The sequence below is a fragment of the Crocuta crocuta genome, unplaced genomic scaffold, assembly GCF_008692635.1.
Source record: "Crocuta crocuta isolate KB4526 unplaced genomic scaffold, BGI_CrCroc_1.0 scaffold443, whole genome shotgun sequence".
Taxonomy (NCBI): Eukaryota; Metazoa; Chordata; class Mammalia; order Carnivora; family Hyaenidae; genus Crocuta; species Crocuta crocuta.
In genome coordinates, this window is record NW_027529446.1 from 1,856,475 (window position 1) to 1,875,246 (window position 18,772).

Genomic DNA, 18,772 nt, shown 5'->3' on the forward strand with positions numbered 1-18,772 from the left:
CCCCGCGCATGTGTGGTTAAGTTTCTCACATCTGTTGTTTTCTTTTTGGTGATGACAAATGGAACTCCAGGGCTTAGACTTGAGGATGCTACTGGGGAAAAGAACCTAAGAGAAATAGAGAACGCTTCTCTCCCATTATAAATGCATAAAAACGAATGCATTTCCACGCACAAAGTTTGGCGTATTAATTGGTGACTTACAAAGACTCCCCAGAATGTCAGCTATTCTTTTGTTGTACAAGGTAGGGAATTTATGACTGTGGATAATTTTATTCTGTCTGGTATTTTTGGACTTCAGAGATCAATACCAAATCCCATTTCATGAAATTTGCACCACTTGTTGAGATGTGATTGTTTATAAAGCATTTTATTCCCATGGAAATCATAAAGTGACATCTTTATTTTCTGAAAGGAAGAGATACTTGTGGGTTTTCTTCTTGAGTCCTTTAAAAAGTCACTAAACCCACTGTGAGTCTCCTCTCTCCTTGATCCATAAACACTGGGTTTGAGTGAATTTTTCCAGATTCCTCAAACGAGTTTGTGTCGTTTAAATCAACAGGGTCCATCAAGAGTGACGACCTGGAGTGGGGACAGGGGCCCTGCCCAGTGACTCCAAGCTAAGTAAGGCCTATCATGAGACAGCAGAGAGAGGGAACGAAATGGTTTTTTCTGGGGATTCTCTTCTGTGCCCAAGTCCCAGCCTGCCCCCTCCATCTACAGGAGGAATGGGTGTATCAGGGAATGCTGCAGGGCACTGAGAAATGTGTGTGGTTGGGGATGATGCCCCTTCTGAGATCGTGCTTGCCCCCGCCTTGGGACTGTTTCTAAGTAATAAGGAGCTTTGGGATGGACACGCACAGAGGTGGTGCACTTAGAGCGTAGCTTGTGCAAACTGAGAAAGTCTGTGAAGGTCAGACTTAGAGAAAGACTTCTTTCGGGGGGTCTGTCTCTTCGAGAAAGAGTTATGGATTTGGGGGTTCATTTGGGTCAGAACTTAAAACTGGCTCCAGTTAGTGAGGATTGAATCCTGGAGAGGAGCATTTCCACACTGCAGGGATGGGGAGAGGAGGGCGTGTGGAGCTTCAGAGTTCATCCCTGTGTCTGCTCTGGTCACCCTGCCTCCATCACTGGGGACGGATCCACCAGAAGCTGATGTATCTGCAGTGAGGTTCTGGACCCCAAGCCTGTGGGTGTGTTTCACCTCCTGACCCTGGCGGGTGTTCTTTGGAAATGGTAGATAAGTCAGTGGCTTTACCTGAGCCAATGGAAATGTTTGATTTTCGTCGCTTCTAATTTCTGTATCGACTGTTGCTGCCATATAACTCCAGTCTCCCTAAGAATTTGGCCTTTTTAACTCCCTGTTTGAGTGTTGGAAGACTTTTATTTTCTTCAGTAAGTAGAAATGGATTGACAGATGAGATAGAAGAGAAGAAAATCTGGAAACATACAGAATTTTTCTTCCTTTTTTTTGACAAGTGGACTTCCAGATAGGAGATGGGTGTATTTAAACTCTCAGGTTAATTTTTCACTTTTCCATAATATTTTTTTTGTATAAGTGATTGTCTCTGTGGAGTTATGAAGTTTAAAATGCACTGTTCCTAAGACAATTCTTATTTTATGCGATATGAAGAAAATTACCTTTGGATACGCAAATCCTTGAAAATCCTTGTGCATCGAATTGGTTAGGTCCAAACCCCTAATGTTTGAAGTATTCTACTCATTTCTGAAAACAGTTCCTAGTCTGAGACAGAGTGGAAGTATAAACAATGACGGTGTCCCCTGTCATTTTAGACATAAAGATGTTTGACATATTTTCATAAACTTTAATTTCCAGGGGACTGTCAACCTTAAAAATAAGTCAGTTATTTTATCAGCAAAACTGGATTTCTTTGGGAATATAGAGAATTGCAGTTTGGGACGTGCAAGGGCAGCAAAACCATGGGCACATCCAACAAACAAAAGAAGAACATTATTTTATGGAGAAGGAAGAGACGGGGGGTGGGGGATTGCTTTGGACAAAAGTCCATTGGAGAAAGGCAAGAGTTCGGGGTGATTACAGCTTCTCTGAGTTGTTGATGACAGTTTTTCTCGATGAATTACAGAGGTAGTCCATTTCTTTTCATTTTCCGTAAAGGATCCTCCATTCTTATTTTTTATTTCATTTTTAAAATTTTTGTAAGTAGGCTCTATGCTCAACCTGAGGCTCAGACTCATAATCCCGAGATCAAGAGTCTCATGCCGGACTGACTGAGCCCGCCAGGTGCCCTAGGGGTAGTCAATATCTTATAGGAGATGCACTGGACATCTTTTTCTGTCAGGGCCTGTAATGGACAGTTCTTCCTGTAATTGAGGAAGTTTGAAGTTTGAAGTATTCTACTCATTTTTTAGTAGAATTGAGGTGGAATGGCGTGGTTACCCCTGCCGCTCTCCTGACTCCATTTTATCTTTTGTTTTTTTCTTTTGCGTTTTTTTCCCCATTTATCATTATTGTTTTTCTCCCAACTCCATTTTAGTGAGGTTCACTTTATTAATTTTCACAGGATTAAATCTTAACGTAATTTCTTATATGGAAAAGTGGATCCCAAATAAAACCACTAAAAAGCAAAATATAATTTTTATACATTTCTCTTTCCGTAAAGGAAATAATGTATGCAAAGTTTAAAAAATCTGCAACACATTGAAAATCTAACTTAAGACAATCCCCTGCCAGCGCATCGTGGTCCATGCCAGTCCTACCCCAGCCACCCTCAGACAACTAGTTTTAATAATTTCTTGTACATTTTTATCAGTATTTCTTTCTATAGAAACAAGCAATTAAAAGTGCAAGAGGTTTTTTTTGTTATAAGAAAGGTAACATGATGTACACAGGACAACACATTTTTCATATTTATTCTATTGATAATTCTGCAGACCTTTTCATAGCAATGACAGATGTCTTTGATTTTCAAATGTATGCAACTAGTTCTTTCTAATTAGGCAATTGATCTGCATCTACTATTTTTCTACCTAAGTTTGTTAATCAAACTTTTTCATGTTACATGGTAAGCAAACATACAAAAATTATATGTTTCCAACCTTAATTGATGCTTTAAATTTTATGGTGAAATCTATCATATTTAGAATGCATAACAAAGTTTTATTAGACTTTTAAACTAATCGTGGTATAAACATCCATAGACTCTCCATCTAGATTCATAAATGGGCCTTGAGTAGAGTCTCCTGACATGACCCTCCCTAAACTCATGACTGTCTTGTCCCATCGATAACTACTGTTTGCTTCTTTGCTTAATCTTTGTACCTTTACCTTTAATGTTTTTGTTTTTTGTTTTGTTTTTTACTAAGCAGTGTTCTGCTTAGCTTTACCTCTTCAGGAGGTAAATATTAATTAATATTATTAACGGAATTATGCTGAAAAGGCTTCCCTAGGGTTCTTTGCCTCAGTCTTTTTCATACATGCTGCTGTCTGAAGCTGCTGCCATTCTTCCATTCCAGTGCTTATGGGACTTGGGTTTTTCAAGTTTGTTTTCTTGCTTTTGTGACAAATGCCACTCCTGTGAGTCTTGTTTCAGCGTACGAGTGCAAATGCATAGTACATTTACCACATACTGGAGGAAAATCTCTAGACTGTAGATCATGGGCAAATTCAAATTTATTAAGAAATTCCAATGGAATGTACCAGTTGATTCTCCAAACATCTATATGTAACTGCTTGTTTGTTCCATGTGACCGTCAACACCTGAGATTATCTAATTTAGTAATTTTTGCCCTTCTTGGTATGAAACAAGATTTTATTTTGCTATCTGCTCATTGCCAGTGAGATTGACTCTTTTCTCATATGTAGTCTTACATCTTTTGTGATACATGTTTTAGACCTTTTGCTATTTTTTTATTTGTTTGATCATTCCGTTTTGCTCTGCACACACATTTTTATATTTGTATGTGTTGCAAGTATCTTTATCTCAAATTGTGGTTTACCTTTTCAGTTTCTTAATTTTAATAAGGTTGTAATCATCAATTTCTTCCTTTATAGCTTACTCTTTTTTTGTTAAGAAAAGTTTTATATTGGGGCGCCTGGGTGGCTTAGTTGGTTGAGCGTCCGACTTTCGCTTAGGTCATGATCTCACAGTTCGTGGGTTCGAGCCCCGCGTCGGGCTCTGTGCTGACTGCCAGCTCGGAGCCTGGAGCCNATAATCTTTTATACATAAAAATTTTATTTAAGAAACATTTCCCTATTCTTACATTTTAAAAGCATTTCCCTTTAACTTCTGCAAGAGTTCTCGTTATGTCTTTTGCATTTAAATCTAGAATAAATTGATCATTGTCCGTGGACTAGATGGGAATACCATGCATTTTTCCTAATTGGATGCTAATTTCTCCCTGACCTGTGTATTAAAGTGTACATCATTTCTGCCACTGCTTTGCAATGCCTATTCTGTCATTAAGCGAATTTCCATATGCATGGGGGGGTCTCTTCAGGATTCTCTTCCTTTCCATGAATCTATTTGTTTATTCTCTACTAATACCATATTGCCCATATTACTGTGGTTTCACATCCCTTGATGTATTTGGAGAGCTCCTTTCTTGTTCTTAAAAAAAATTTGTTTTTCTTTTTTGGACATTCATTCTTCCCATTAGGTTTGGAGAAGTTGTTTTTGTGAGGTCCTGGAAAACCAGGTCTGAGGATTTAATGGAACTTTATAAAGACGGCTACAGGTTTCTTTCTGGGGAGCTGACATCCTGATGGCATTGAGTTCTTTTGAAGAACTTGTGCCATCTGAGTACCATTTTTCCATTTATTTTATTCTACTTTGATGTTCTCCACTGAAGTTGAAGTTTTCTGTCCATTACAATGTTTTTTTTTTTAATTTTTTTNTTTATACCCTTCGTTAGAATTCTTTATTATGTCCTGGCTTAAAATGACCTTTATTGAGATATAATTTACATACCATACATACCATACACTTCAACAATATAAGTGTACAGTTCAGTGGCCTGTTTATCCATAGTTATATGTAACCATCACCAGAGTTGACATTAGTTCATTTTCATCACCTCAAAAGAAACCTCAGGCCATTTATCTTATCACCCTCCATCCTACCCCCAGCCATCAATAACCACTCATGTACTTTTTGCCTCTGGAGAATTTCCGATTCTGGACATTTCATGCGAATGGAAAATAACATACTTTGTATTTCTTTCTCTTACAAGTTCGAATCCATGGTTGAGTGCGTCCAACGACTTTTTTCAGTTATTGTGCTTTTTCTTTCTTTTTTTTTCTTTTCAAGTTTTAATTTAAATCCTACTTAGTCGGGGTGCCTGGGTGGCTTAGTCGGTTAGCGTCTGACTTTCGCTTAGGTCATGATCTCGCGGTTCGTGGGTTCGGGCCCCGCGTCAGGCTCTGTGCTGACTGCCAGCTCAGAGCCTGGAGCCTGTTTCAGTCTGTGACTCCCTCTCTCTCTGACCCTCCCCTGCTCACGCTGTCTCTCTCTCTCTCCTAGAAATTAATAAAACATTAAAAAAAATAAATCCTACTTAGTCAACATGTATAGTAACATATAACTGTAGACTTTAGTGATTCATCCCTTACATATAACACCCAGTGCTCATCACAAGTACCCTCCTTAATACCCATCACCCATTTAATTTAGCCCACTGCCACACACTTCCGTCCACCAACCCTCAGTTTCTTCTCTGTACTTAAGAATCTTTTATGGTTTGCTTCCCTCTCTCTTGTTTTTTTTCCTTGCCCTATGTTCATCTGTTTTGTTTTGTAAATTCCACCTATGAGTGAAATCATACGTTATTTGTCTTTCTCCGACTGACTTATTTTGCTTAGCGTAATACACTCTGGCTCCATCCAGGTCATTGGAAATGGCAAGATTTAATTCTTTCTGATGGCAGAATAACATTCCATTGTATGTGTATACCACGTCTTCTTTATCCATTCATCAGCTGACCGACATGTGGACTGTTTCCGTAGTTTGGCTGTTGTTAATAATGCTACTATAAACATTGGGTTACATGTGCCCCTTTGATTCAGTACTTTTGTATCCTCTGGGTAAAAATCTAGTAGTGCGATTGCTGGGTCATAGGGTAGTTCTATTAAAAATTTTTTAAATGTTTTATTTATTTTTGAGAGTGAGAGCATGAGCAGGGGAGGGACAGAGAGAGAGGAGGGCAGAAGATCCAAAGTGGGCTATACGCTGAGAGCAGCATCTCGATGCGGGTCTCAAACTCGGGAACCCCGGGAACATGACCTAAGCCAAGTCAGACGCTTAATCATCTGAGCCACCCAGGTGCCCCCGTGTTTATTTTTCTGCAGTAAGGGTCACAATGCCCCTTTTCTCTGCATGCCTTGTAAATATATTGTAGCAACTTCGGGTCCTGGCCCCTGTCCTCTGGGCTCCGTGACTGTTGTTTATTTGTGTTTGCTTGGTGACTGGCTGGATTATTTTAGTCAAGTCTATTTCACTCCCCTCTCACCCCCTTCAGTATTAGGCCTCTGATGTTTCTCCTAGGTCACCCTGGGATGGCAGGACTGTTGGTGGGGTTTTCTTCTTTTCTTTCTTGACTATCCGCTGTTACCTGTTAAGCTCCACTAGTTGTAGGCTGACTAGTTTTATTGTTTTGAACACGCCATGATGCACACAGTGCTCTATAGACCAATCCAGGCACATTTGGACTCCTTTGAAGGAATAGCTGCCCAGGGTAGTGTTTCTTGATTGTTCAGACCCTTGGGGGAGGCTCCTCCCAGCTTCCCCCTCCCCCTGAAAACAAGGGGGCTACGATTTTGTCTGTATCTTGAATCTCTTCCCTGTTGCCTTTCATTATAATTTCCACTGTTTTTGAGAGCAGCCTTAGGCTTGGGAATCTCCACGTTCTGTTGTAACTGAAGTCAGTTCTTTGGGGAAAGACTAGGAGCTGTCTGTTTCGCAGCCTGCCTTTCCTCCTTGTCAAAACTCTCTGAGCCAGGGGCCCTGGGGGGCTCAGGTGGTTGGGTGCCCGACGTCGGTTCAGGTCACGATCTCGCAGTTCGTGAGTTTGAGCCCCGCATCCGGCTCTGTGCTGGCAGCTCAGAGCCTCGAGTCGGCTTCAGATTCTGTCTCCCTCTGCTCCTCTCCCGCTCGCGTTCTCCCTCTCTCTCTCTCTCCCCCTCTCCCCTACCCCTCTCCCTGCCCCTCTCCCCCCCCTCAAAAATAAACATTTTTTAAAAATTAAAAAAGAAATCTCTGAGCCAGAGGGCTGCATTGAGGCGGGGACAGTGGCACACTTCCATCTGAGCGACACTCCGCGTTCAGAGCTGAGCATTAAGTGGAGGAAGAGCAGTTGCTTGACGCCTCCTCAGCTCGCCTCTCCTGGGTGTGGAGCCTCGGCCTCAGGCAGAACAAGAAGAGCCAGGCCCCCCGTGTTCTCGGCACCCCCAGCGCCGGCTGTTAGAGCCTCCGTTCCGCAAGTGGGCGCTGGGGGAAGGAGAGAGACCCCACCTGTCAGCTGCACTTGCTTGCAGCTTAGACTCGGCAACAGCTAACTGGGCAGGGTGAGAAATGCTGACACCCTCCTCTCTGGCTGGGAGCTGCGTGGACGGGGCCCCTGGGCTCCTGGCCACAGTCTGAAACGGAGTCTCGGGACAGATGGAGTGGTCTTGGGTCCAACACCAAAGTGTTAAATTCGGTACTGTGGTCTCGTAGTTTCTTGTATACCTGTTTCTTCCGCTGTTTGTCCTTAGGATGATTCCAGAGGCTTGAAACGATGGCTCTCGTGGTCACTTTTTAACGTGAGTTTTCCAACTCAATCTTGTTATGAAACAGAAAGGTGATGAGTTTTATTTCCATCTTGTGTGTTTGTTCTAGAATCTTGCTAAAAATCTTATTCTGTGGTTCTTTTTGTTCAGTTGGCTCCTATACATAGGCTTCTTGGTGCAAAGGATAACAATGACCTTTTTTTCCTTTTGCAATTCTGCTTATTTGCTTATTTTCAGGAGGCAACGGATTGGATCTTTACTATAACGTTGACCAGGAGTGAGGCAAGGGGAACTAGTTTTTTACATTTTTTGGTAGAAAACTTTATCCCATTTATATATTCCTTCTTTAAAAGTTTATTTATTTTGAGAGAGAACATGTGGCCACATGCACACGCAAGCAGCGGAGGGAGAGAGAGGGAGAGAGAGAATCCCAGGCAGGCCCCCCCGCTGTCAGTGCAGAGCCCAACGCGGGGCTCAAACTCACGAACTGTGAGGTCAGGTCCTGAGCTGCGATCAAGACTCAGATGCTTAACTGACTGAGCCACTCAGGGGCCCCTATATATTCCTTTTTGAATAATCTTTTCCCCCCGCTGTGCCCTTTATTGGGCCATGCATCTGACCATTGGTTCCCCCGTGGTATGAGTTTTTTTCATGTGTTTCTGTTGAATACTATAAAATCATTTTCTGTAATTCTTTTTTTTCATGTTTTTTATTAATTTCCGAGAGAGGGAGAGAGAGACAGCATGATCAGGGGAGTGCAGGGGTCCGGCCTCTGCAGGCCAGGGGTGACCCGGAGGGGGAGGGTGGGAGTCGGCGAAGAAGACACGGACCCAGCCTCTTCGGGGGACTGCTCACATTTATTTTTCAGCTTAGGGTTTTTATAGCAAATCCAAACAATCATGCTTAAACAATTTACATTTTTTGAAAACAGTCATGGGATTTAATATTTCTAAATGTTCTTAGCAACAGTAGTATCACGGTACATAATTTCCACTTAAATTGATAAAATTTAACCAGGTAGTCATAACAAAGTTTTACATATTTTTTCTACACATGGCAGGAAATAAGTGAAGCATATAGCCAGAATGCATGAAAACAAAGTGCCCTTTGATTGTTTAAGTTCAGCGGGCATGCAAGCACCAGATACACGTGCACCCGCGGTTATAGGTGACAGACTCTCACAACCCCTTACTAAGAAAGAACTATGTCAACATTTATCATAGATGACATGTGGAAATGTTTTACGTGGATCAACTAGAGTTTGGTCTCTGCATTTACTGGTCTCATTCTTTGGCCAGAACAATCCATAAGTTGCCTCACAGGCTTGAGGTCAGCAGGCAAATATTTCTTGTTTTTGTCTCTGCTTATGGCATAATATATATTCTTACCGGCAATTAGACCCATACAAGGAAATTGAATTCTAGGTCTCTTATAGACCCCATGCGTACCGGACTGTCTCCAATTTTGCTAATTGCTACAATATTATAGACAACATCTGATTGAGGGGGCAGACATGATATTTAGGTACATCTCATTTTGGAGGAGGAGGGGCAACTTTGGGCGATTCTGGTTTCATATTAACCCTAGAATAGACTAACAGCGGAAGTGACAGTAAAAGGCACAGACTAAACAGAGAGAAGGAATTCTTCAGGGGGTTCTTCTCGCTGCCTTGCAGTCTTTTCCCACAGGTTTTCCCCGGGCCTTACCGTCAGGGATGACCTGCGCAGTTTCGGTCTCCGGCAGGGGAGGGTCAGAGAGAGAGAGGGAGATACAGAATTGGAAGCAGGCTTCGGGCTCTGAGCTGTCAGCACAGAGCCCAACACGGGGCTCGACCCCATGAACTGTGTGATCATAACCTGAGCTGAAGTCGGACGCTTTGCTGACTGAGCCACCCAGGTGCCCCTCATTTTCTACAATTCTTAAGATGATTTCTGGTAAATTGTATTAATTGATTATAGTGTTTCATTGTAAAGCATAACATACATGCAGAAAAGCACATAAGACATATTGGACAGTCCATAGAAATAATAAAAAAATAAACACCTATGAAGTAAAATCCAGCCCTAGATCTAAAACGTGTTTGACATCAGACACCCCCCTGGAAATGATTCCCGGTGATCCTCCTCACTCTCAGGATGTAACCAATATCTTGAATTGTGTGATGGTAATATCCATTCTTTTATCACCTGTGTATGCATCATTAAATAAAGATACTCTAATTTTGCACATTCCACATTGCATGTAAATTGAATCACAGTGTATATTGGTATTTTAGGCCAGATTTCTTTTGTTTCAAGTTACTTCATGGTCTTCTGTGTGGTAATAATAGCTCATTAACCTTAATTGCTCTCTTGTATTCACTAGCAAGGATATGCCTATTTATTATTATTATTATCTCTTGTATTCATTTGCAAGGATATACCTATTATTTATTAACTCTATTACTAGTGGCTACTTGGGTGTTTTCAAATTTTTGCCATTCTAACCAGTGCTCCTAAAAACATTATCATACATGCATCCAGTTGGATGTCTTACTGTATCCCCATCTTAGTATGGCCGGTCATGAACTTCTCATCCTCTCCCCCAAGAACTTAATCTAAATATGGCCTCTGCATCTCAGTTGATGGAAACTCCATTATACCAGTGTTGTTGTTGTTTAGATTTTTTTAATGTTTTATTTTCTTGAGAGCGTGCAAGTGGGGGAGGGGCAGAGAGAGGCAGACAGCAGATCTGTAGCAGGCCCCATGCTGACAGAAGTGAGCCCGATGTGGGGCTTGAACTTAGGAACCATGAGATCATGACCTGAGCTGAAGTGAGACTCTTAACTGACTGAACCACCCAGGCGCCCCCATTATTCCAGTTTTTATTGTGAGAAATAATCAGAGTCATCAACTCCTCTCATTCTGTCTTGCCCCAACTCCAGTCCGTCATGAATCTGTAGCCCTTTCCTATGTTTTCCCTGCACATCCCACTGTGAGCACCCAGGCTGACCCACCTTCCTCTCACCTGGTTATGGCTTTATATTCTTAACAGGTGTCCTGGTCTCTCCATCCATCCGCCATAGTCTAGTCTCAGCACAAGTGATGGACCATTACAACTATCAGAGGAAACCACTCTTCTGTGCAAAAGCCTGAAGTAGCTCCACATTTCTCACAGAATCAAAACTGACTAGTTCCCCACAAGATGATGGGCCTCACCTCCCATCACTCTCCGCCATCCTTTACTGTTCCTCCCCGTCTCACTTTGCTCCAGTCTCTGGCTCTGTGTCTTAGTCCCATTTAGGCTGCTGTAACAAAATACCAAAGAGTGGCTTATAAACAACAGAAATGTATTTCTCACAGATGTGGAGGCTGGGAAGTCCAAGATCAAGGCACCAGCAATCTTGGGTGGAAAGAGCTTTTTTTGGCATCTTAGAACCTCAGTGTGCGTGTATGTGCATGCGTGTGTGTGTGTGCGTGCGTGTGCGTGCATGCGTGTGTATGTGTGTGTGTACTCAAAATTAATACATACCAACACCAAGGTTTATGAATGTGGGTATTATGGAAAGTTCTCATGTCTTCTTCCTTCCTTCTGAGTTCTCTTGTCTTCTTTCCTCCTCTCCCTCAATACTTCTTTCTCAAAGGTACATAAAGGAAGAAAGAGCTGATTCTGTGATAAATGATATACGTAAATAATATGCATATAAGTTAATATTAGCATTTTTCCAGAAAAAAAAATGTCTTCATGCACCCAGGTGGGCATGTCTACTTTGAATTGCCTACAGTACAGCAAGACACAGGGGCGGCTGGCCCACACTGCAAGTTGGGTTTCCACTTTGGGCCTCTCGTTCTTGGTGAAGGGAACTGAAGGAAAAACTCCTTCAGTGTGTTTTGTTTATTAGAACCCCATTTAGATTTGAACTTGTGGTCTGTGCGGTGCTGAGCAGTGTGGTGGCCAATAAGGAAAGAGATGAAATAGTTTTTGTCACAAGGAATTGGTAGTCATAAAATGGAAATATTTGTTTCATTTGTATAGCATTTCTCTAATTTCCCCAATGTGTTTTGGACATTTCTAGACTCTGTGAAAAGGCAGGAATCACCCAGGAACGGTCACAGTAAACATGGAGAGAGAGAGAGAGAGAGAGAGAAATTCAATGCATTAGTGGCATGTTAAGATCATGACACAGAACGTGAGTGTGGATATAGATTAGATGTGAGGAGACCACAGAATCTTGTTGGAACTTCCTGTGAATTTGAAACTTCCTCTCTGCTGTTAGTATCACCCATTCTCCTACACTTGTGTTTTAGGACGCGGTGGTCTTTGAGGATGTGGTTGTGGACTTTACCCAAGAGGAGTGGGCCCTGCTGAAACCTGCTCAGAAGAAGCTCTACAAAGATGTGATGCTAGAAACCTTCAGGAACCTGGTCACAGTAGGTAAGGGTGGCATCAGTCCGTCACTTAGTTATTTACATAATAACTATTTCTTATTCATGAAGCCTATTTCAGTACTTGGAACGCAGAAGGAAGACACATTGGAAAAATAAGACAGGAATGATCATAGCTGTCACAGACCTAGATTGTACCAGTTTCTCTCAGTGACAGTAACAATCTATATATTAACCTGTGTTTTTCTTTCTTTCTGGTTCAAAAGACTTAGCATCCTTCAGTGTCATCAGTATCTGCATATCCCCATGGGTCACTTTGAGAGCACGGAGAAGTTTGTTGTTTGAAACCTTTTGTTTTTTCTGTGCATATTAAATTGCCTACCATTTTGACCTCTTGTGCTTTATTTTAAGTTTATTTATTTTGAGGGGCGCCTGGGTGGCTTAGTCGGTTGAGCGTCCGACTTTCGCTTAGGTCATGATCTCGCGGTTCGTGGGTTCGAGCCCCGCGTCGGGCTCTGTGCTGACTGCCAGCTCAGAGCCTGGAGCCTGTTTCAGTCTGTGACTCCCTCTCTCTCTGACCCTCCCCTGCTCACGTTGTCTCTCTCTCTCTCTCCTAGAAATAAATAAAACATTAAAAAAAATTTAAAAAAAAAAGTTTATTTATTTTGAGATGGCACATGCGCGAGCAGGGAGGGGCAGTGAGAGAGGGAGAGAGAGAATCTCAAGCAGGCGCCACACTGACAGTGTTCTCGGTCACTGACAGTGTGGAGCCCATTGTGGGGTGTGAACTCATGAAATGTGAGATCATGACCTGAGCTGAAATCAAGAGTCAGAGGCTTGACCAACTGAGCTACTCAGGCACCCCTCTTGCGCCCCTTAATAATGACATTTTGAAACAGCTGAACTCCTGAATGTATTTCTTTGCTCACAGGGGCCTTTCTAATAAGATTTATTCACTGTTTTGTTTTAGATGATGAGACTCAACTTAGAACCAATGGGTCCATTTCTCAGAAGGATATTTTTGGAGAAAAATTATCCAATGAGCAGAAAATAGCAAGGTTCACAAAAAATGACCCCTGGGCCTCCCTTTTTGGAGAAATTTGGGAGGACCAACGCATTGAAGCTGAGCACAACTGGGGGAGACATTTGAGGTGAGTTGCACCTGGGAGAAAATGCAACATCCAGTAGAGATTCTTACTATTTCATGAAATTAAAAAACAAAAAGAAAAAGCCCATGAACTTCGCTCCAGATTTGTTTATTCACAAATCATTCCTTTATTTTTCCCCCCTTCATGTGACTCAGACACTAAGTGTTTGAAAGGTAATTTGGCGGAAAACAATGACCAGGGAACCCAACATATGAAAACTGAGAGTGTAGTAACTGCCTGTGCGTAAGCCTGTTCTCAAAGCATTTAGCTTATTCCACTTTGAAATAATTCAGACAGGACAGAAAACCTATATTTATACAGAAAAATGATACAAATGTAATCCTAGAGCTCATTAACAAATATTAATAAATAATACAAAAACCATTAATAATGTGTTCCTCCCCCCCTTTTTTTTTTAGCAGAAATCATATGATGGGGAGACTCTGTGAAAGTAGCAAAGGGAAAACATGTGGAGAAACCATCAACCATATTCCAAATCTTAAGCTGCACAAGAAAATACCCACTGGAATAAAACTGTATGAATGCAGTCAGTGTGGAAAAGTCTTCAGGCATCGTTCATCCCTTAAGAGGCACAAAAGAAATCATACTGGATGCAAACTATATCAGTGTGAGGAATGTGGGAAAGCCTTCAGTTGTTCCTCATACCTGAGGAATCATGTGAAAACTCACAGTGGAGAGAAACCCTATGCATGTAAACTTTGTGGAAAAACATTTATTCGTTCTCATTCCCTCACTGGACATATAAGGAGTCACACTGGAGAGAAACCTTATGAATGTAAGGAATGTGGGAAAGCCTTCAGTTGCCCTAAATCCTTTCGAGTACACGTGATAATGCATAATGGTGGGAAGCCCTATGAATGTAAGCAATGTGGGAAAGGCTTTAGCTGTCCCAAATCCTTCCGAGTACATATGATAATGCACACAGGAGAGAAACCCTATGAATGTAAGCAGTGTGGAAAAGCCTACTGTTGGCTCACATCCTTTCAGAGACATGTGAGAATTCACAATGGAGAGAAACCCTATAAATGTGAACAATGTGGGAAAGCATTTGGTTGGCCCTCGTCCTTACACAAACACGTCAGAATGCACACTGGAGAGAAACTTGTAAACATAAGCAATGTGGGAAGGCCTTCAGTTGGCCCTCATCCTTCCAAAAATGTAAGAATGCAGACTGGAGAGAAACGTTATAAGTGTGAAAAATGTGGGAAAGTATTTGGTTGGTCTTCATCCTTACACAAACATAACAGAAAGCACACCGGAGAGAAACCCGTAAATGCAGGCAATGTGGGAAAGCTCTCAGTTGGCCCTCATCCTTCCAAAAATGTAAGAATGCAGACTAGGGAAAAACCCTTTAAGTGTGAAAAATGTGGGAAAGCATTCAGTTGGTCCTCATCCTTACAAAAGCATGTCAAAAAACACAGTGGAGAGAAGCCTCTAAATGTAACCAATGTGGGAAAGCCTTCAATTGGCCCCAATCCTTCTAAAACCATAAGGATGCAGAGTAGAGAGAAATCTCATGAATGTGAAAAATGTGGGAAAACTTTCAGTTGTCCCAAATTGTTTCATAGTCATGTGAGAACTCACAGTCAAAAGAAAGTTTGTAACTATAAGTGAGAAAACCTAATGCATATTAATTCATGTAGTTTGGAAAATCCACACAAGAACAAAAATATTGTAGTAGTTACACAGTATTGTTCAGTATCTCATCCTTAATGTGGACCTCTAGCAAGTGAATTTCCATGTCTTTTTCAACTAAACACTGAGATGAGAATTCTCAAATATTATAAGTACATCTACATAGTATAGTACATGAGTTTTTGATATATTGTAGGTTTTTTTTCCGCTTTATGAATTCAGTTAATATTTCTGGATCCATTTTGCAATGCGATTCACCCATGGGTGATTTGATGTGTTTAAAATATGCATTAGGTTTGATTTTATATAGTTTTTATATTGTTCTGTAAGTATGTATCTGTAAGATACATTCCATCTTACTATCTTCCTGAGAGAACGTACAACTTTTAAAGCTGACACTACTTTACTTACATCATATATGTTCTCAACACTTTTTTTTTGCCAGAGGATCATTATTCCATTATTCCATTTTGCTGGCTTGCAAATTTGTGAATATGTAATTGGGTAGAAATTTGTAAGTATGCAGAGATCTTGAAAGAGTATAGTTTCATATGAACTGTTACTTCCATCTGTTGCTGCATGCTCTTTATCCTAGTTAGCTTCTGGTTAGGAAGTGGACAGTACATTTGGATTAAGAAGGGAGACAGTGAAGGAGGTGGAGATGGTTCTGTTGGAATGTGTTCTCACCACAGGAAGAACGAGGAACTACATTTCCCAGGATGCTTTCTCTATATGGTTCCATGATAGAATTCTGTAATAGCCCAGTTTGCATGAGATTTGAAGAAGCAGTTTTCAGTTTATTGAGCCACCACTCTATAGGGAGACAGATGCATAGGGACTCTGTGGGTACCATCTCCAGTTTATTTTCCTGATTGCTGGCCTGGCCAATCAAAAGTACCTTCAAAACAAATACCAACTGCATGACTTCCACGTGGTCAGAGGCGTAGGCTTTTACAAACACCCTACCAGCTTTTCCATCGTGGATACACATCCACGTGACCCCCTTTTCTCTAGATCTTAACATATTCGTATAAAGTCTGATTTGTATGGTGAACATCTCATTCTCTTAATACTTCTCATGCTTCTGCATTTCTGCTTCCACTACAGATACAGTCGTGCATCTATAAGGACATACGGGACTGTGTTTCCCTACAGCATCATTGAGCAGCTGCCCTGACCCACTATTCCTATGAAATAAAATCAGAATTACTGACATATTGTGTAGACTGTGTGGGTTTTCTGTTACAAAGCACTAAATACAATCCCTCGGGGTGTGTTCAATTATTAGGATTGATTATATATGATTAGACACAATGTATATTTTGTTTGTTGAACAAACTGTTTATGAGAAATATTCTATAATCATTTGAGTTGTGTACTATATAAATGTATAAAATGTTTGAGAAATGTTCTATTAACTTGTGTTCTAAAATGTATACTAATAAATATCAATCTCTTTAATTTACCAAAGAGATATGAAAATGTTGCAACTATGAGTTCTCAAATTTTGTAACCTTGTGAATTTACGAATTGTACATTTTGAGTCAATATTACCAGGTGCATACAAATTTAGGCAGTTTTCGTCCTAGTAAATTTTACTTTGTATATTGTTACAATATTATCAATGTAACTTCTTATTCACAATAGCAAAACCTTAAATAATGGCTTTACCAATTTAAGTAATAAGTCTAGCAAATGATATAAAAAGATTCTCATGAGAAAATATCTTAAACTTTATTGGATGATATAAAAAGCAGAGTGAAGTAAAATATAAAGCATGACTAGGAAGATAACAGGCACACAGACTGAAGGATAGAGGCCTTGGTGAATGAGGATCTCATCGATTCATGTATACTTACACCACCTACAATGCCTCAGATACTTTCTGGAACTTCTGCAAAGTGTTTGTAAATGGTGGGTGGTGATACAGAAACAATCCTCCACTCCTGGAGTTAACAGTGATTAGTTCCCATAAAATTGAAGATATAGTTCGGCCTCATTTTCACAATGGTTAAACATTTTAGGGTGTGTTATACATGCTCACGAGACTGGACACTGGTATTTGGGACCAGACAGTTTATACTGACTTGAAGTGGTGTATGGGTGTTTGTATTTAACATCTTCGTGAAAGAATTCGAAATTGCCTCATATATTGGTTATTACCGTTTTGGGGCTCCTGGACATTGAATGAGATTTGTTCTGAGGAAAATCAGAGTTTCTCATAGTTTAAGGAAGCTTCACGTTATCCTCATAGTTCTAATCCCTCAAGTCTTCTCTTATGAGCAGAGCGACAGCAATGCAGGTCCACTATGAGTGCCTAATAGAAGCAGGGAGAAGAGGTAGGGATGGTAAAAGGGAAAACTATCCAAGGAATAAGTTAAGTGAGCTGCGGACTGGGGGTATCATATGAGCAACATCCCAATTTATTAGACATCGTCAAATAGGGAAAACTGTAATGACCACTTATAAGAGGAGAATGTGTGAGCTTTTAATAGTCCAAAAAGCCCCAAATGCCCACTTTGCTCTTTACAAGTATTGTTTCCACATGCTCAGATTTCCAATACATATTAGGAAAGAAAAATAGAACATTACTGTCTTTAAAAAGCAAATGAGGTCCAGTATTTGTTCATTTCTCCACGTTAACTCTTGTTTTCATAGCACAGAGCAGAGATTAGTGTCATTTCATAATCCTTGTTACCACATTCAATCACTTCTCCCAGCATCGTTCCAATTGTACCAGTGACACCAGTCAGGCAATGGAAGCAGGGTCCTGCTTAAGCTTACGTACCCGATAAGGATAATGGAATCTCTCTATTTTGAAGACCTAATGTGTGCCACCAGCTGTACTGTGTACTGTTGAAAATTTGAAATCTCAAAACTCTGGAGGACAAGTATAATTACTCAATTTTCAAACTGTAACTTTACATTTTAAACACAGTATTCAAAAGAATATATTTCTATGCCATTCTGGAAAAAGTAAAGGTACAGGGAACTAGAAGAGAGGGTTAAGAGTGGGGGGAAGCGGGAATGGAGTGTTTTGTATTGTAACTATGGTGGTACAGGTATGAATTTATGAAACCCCCTAGAACTATACTTACAATGGCTAATTTTACTCTTTTAAAATAAATTATTAGAGGGGCGCCTGGGTGGCTTAGTCGGTTAAGCGTCCGACTTTCGCTTAGGTCATGATCTCACGGTTCGTGGGTTCGAGCCCCGCGTCGGGCTCTGTGCTGATTGCCAGCTCAGAGCCTGGAGCCTGTTTCAGTCTGTGACTCCCCCTCTCTCTGACCCTCCCCTGCTCACGCTGTCTCTCTCTCTCTCCTAGAAATAAATAAAAAATAAATATTAAAAAAAATAAAATAAAATAAATTATTAGAAAACAAAGACATAAAACTATCTTATGAACTAAAGGGAAACCTTAACTCACCTCGACTTTTAGGTGTGCAAAGACAGTGCTTTCCACCTCCTAAAGACTTGTGACCCATCAGGCCTTGCTTGGAACCTCATATGAAGTTAGAAAACACTCCAGGGTCACACCTGTCCTCACCTCAGTCACCTTGCCTGAAGGAAGTGAGAGGAAACCAGCAGTACGTCTCTAGGTTTACATCAGGTTCCTGGGGCCAGAACTCTGGGAATGTTGTGGCTTGAAATTTAATTTTAAAAAATGTTTAATGTGTTATTTATTTCTGAGAGAGAGGGAGAGACAGTGTGAGCAGGGGAGGGACAGAGAGAGGAGACACAGAATTGAAGCAGCTCCAGGCTCTGAGCTGTCAGCACAGAGCCCGACGTGGGGCTCGAACCCACGAACCATGAGATCATGACCTGAGCCGAAGTCGGACGCTTAACCGACTGAGCCCCGCAAGG

General features: G+C 41.0%; 1 protein-coding gene across 1 annotated transcript; it reads left to right on the forward strand.

Annotated features, from left to right (window-relative positions):
- Window positions 1-203: 203 nt before the first annotated feature.
- ZNF556 (zinc finger protein 556) lies at window positions 204-16,145 on the forward strand. The gene is made up of 5 exons (XM_077760579.1): window positions 204-241; window positions 12,027-12,153; window positions 13,075-13,255; window positions 13,672-14,048; window positions 16,016-16,145. The coding sequence occupies exons 1-5, from the start codon at window positions 215-217 to the stop codon at window positions 16,033-16,035; spliced, it is 732 nt and encodes a 243-aa protein (XP_077616705.1). The 5' UTR covers window positions 204-214; the 3' UTR covers window positions 16,036-16,145.
- The last annotated feature ends 2,627 nt before the right edge of the window (window positions 16,146-18,772 follow it).